Source organism: Podarcis raffonei, chromosome 1 (genome assembly GCF_027172205.1).
Source record: "Podarcis raffonei isolate rPodRaf1 chromosome 1, rPodRaf1.pri, whole genome shotgun sequence".
NCBI lineage: Eukaryota > Metazoa > Chordata > Lepidosauria > Squamata > Lacertidae > Podarcis > Podarcis raffonei.
This window is the reverse complement of record NC_070602.1, coordinates 105198814-105201166: the sequence shown is the minus strand read 5'-3', so window position 1 is coordinate 105201166 and position 2353 is coordinate 105198814. Positions and strand designations below refer to the sequence as shown.

At 45.3% G+C, this 2353-nt stretch overlaps 1 protein-coding gene across 1 annotated transcript; it reads left to right on the top strand.

The window, feature by feature from the left end:
• The first annotated feature begins 236 nt into the window (after positions 1-236).
• LOC128422806 (protein S100-A6-like) lies at positions 237-674 on the top strand. Its single transcript, XM_053407324.1, has one exon. It carries the CDS (start codon positions 308-310, stop codon positions 578-580), a length of 273 nt encoding a protein of 90 aa, XP_053263299.1. The 5' UTR covers positions 237-307; the 3' UTR covers positions 581-674.
• Positions 675-2353: the final 1679 nt, after the last annotated feature.

Below are 2353 nucleotides of genomic sequence, written 5' to 3'. Positions count from 1 at the left end.
TAAGTTGGTAGAAGGTCTGATCCACTGAGGCATCCGTGCCTGGATCCAAAACACACAGTGTACTAGCCCAATGCTTTAGGAGGAGTGCAACTTCCTCAAAGACAGGTCAACCCCCATTCAGCTGAACAGGCAACCAACCACTTGTCTGGACTGAATCTCAGCTTATTGGCCTTCACCCAGTCCATTTCTGTGGCCAGGCACTGGTTCAGAGCACCAAGTGCCTCACTTAGATTTGATGAGGAGAGACCACTTTCCCCATCGTTTCCTGCCACTCAGTACTGGACCATCTCGCTTCTGATCTCTCACCATGGCAGCACCTCTTGACCAAGCTATTGGCCTGCTGGTTGTCACCTTCCACAAATACGCCGGCAAGGATGGCTATAAGAACACCCTAAGCAAGAAGGAATCGAAGGAGCTGATCCAGAAGGAGCTCACCATTGGACCGAAACTGCAGGACTCAGAGATACAGGCATTAATGAAAGATCTGGACCGCAATAGGGACCAAGTGGTGAACTTCCAGGAATACGTCACTTTCTTGGGTGCCCTGGCAATGATTTACAACGAAGCTTTGAGTTCGTAAATGTACACCCTGGTGGGTTGAGGTTTTGTGGTTCGGGATTATACCTCTGTAGGCAGTTTCATGCCCAATAAAATTTAAGTTTTAAAAGATTTGATGAGGAGAGCTGGAGCTGTGTGTCAGCCAAATACTGGGGCCACCTCAGTGCACATCTCCAGATAACCTTTCGCACTGGTTTCATGTAGAGATTCTCCACATAATGGCACACGGGGGGTGGGTGGGTGGGAAGAGAATCCTAAATGATCAAGAAATCCTCCCGCTCATGGAAAACCTCTGAAGAGAGGGAGTGGAGACAATAACAATTACCCCTTCACTTCCAACAGAATCACCTACCTTCAAGCAACAGCAGAGGTGTCAGAAATTTATTCATTGCCTTGTTCTTCAAGGCTCAGCCCATAAAAATGGAGCTTACCATGGGCAGCAGGTTGCCGGTACAAGGTGGTACAGCTGGTATATGCACAGATATCAGAGGGAAAGGTGTTGGGTGGGGGTTTGGGTTGAAAGGCCAGACCCACCCCCCACCCCCGGTACTAATCAATAAGCTGAGTGATAACCTATGCAAGGATTCTGCAGAAGGGGGAAATATGAATTCCATGAAAGAAATTATTTATTGCTAATAATTCAGCCAGTTTCTAATTTGGACATTACTTCTTATTGACTATTTTATTGCTCATTTAAAATATTTCATCATATAACCATCAATCACACGTATGCTAAATTATTTCCTCTGGAGCAGCATTTCAGCAGAATTAGAATAAAAGGTGCAGATATGGGCTCCTAAATACTGCATTTGTGGAACACGTACCCTATTAACGCACACTTACCAGCGAATCTCCAATATTGCTCAGTCTTCTTGCTGTGTAATAGTCCTACAATATTATAAAAAGCCATTCTTTATAAATAAAGTTTTTTTAAGTGCCATTGGGATGTAGGCAGAATCATTTCTATTTTGGGTGGGGGGGTATATTCAACTGAGATTGATCTTATTCAATCTCAAAACCTTAAAGATAGGGGCTGTGTGTGGGGTTGCATTCTGAGTCACTGCATGTGTCAGCAGAGTATGCAAAAGCCTGTTTCACTCCTTCCTGACCCTGACCCTGTTCTGCCCCTATTCCACCCTCTTCTGGGTGCGAAAACGGCACGTGCGTGCTTTGAACATGCACAAAATGGTCATTTCCTGTATTTGTTTTCAGTACCTGGGAAGACCACTCCAGATCTCATTTTTCTGCAAGGTGGGCCTTTATCTTGCCATGGTCCTATCTTCTAATATGAAGTCAAAGAATCGTAGAATTGTAGAGGTGGAAGGGACCACAAAGGCCATCTACTGCAATGCAGGGATCTTTTGCCCAACGTGGGGCTTGAACTCCAAACTCTGAGATTAAGTGTCCCATGCTCTACTGACTGAGCTATCAAGAAAGAGGGAAACAGTACTTCCAGGTGGCAGTGGTGGGTTTCTGTGGAGAGCTCCCAAGTGGAGTATGCTGCTCTCGTCACATCACGTTTCTCCCTATAGGAACTTAGGAAACTGCCTCATATGCCAAGGCAGGCTATTATTGATCCATCTAACTCAATACTGTCAACACTGACTGGTAGCAGCTCTCCAGATTCTTGGGCAGGAAGTATTTATGAGCTCTGTCTGAAGATACCAGAGATTAAACCTAGGACCTTTTGAATGCAAAGCAGATGCTTTACCCTTGATCTACAGTCCTTCCTTGTGAAAGGCAGAAAAGCAAGGGGGGCGGAGAGATTGTATCCAATAAACCTGCACAGCTCTAA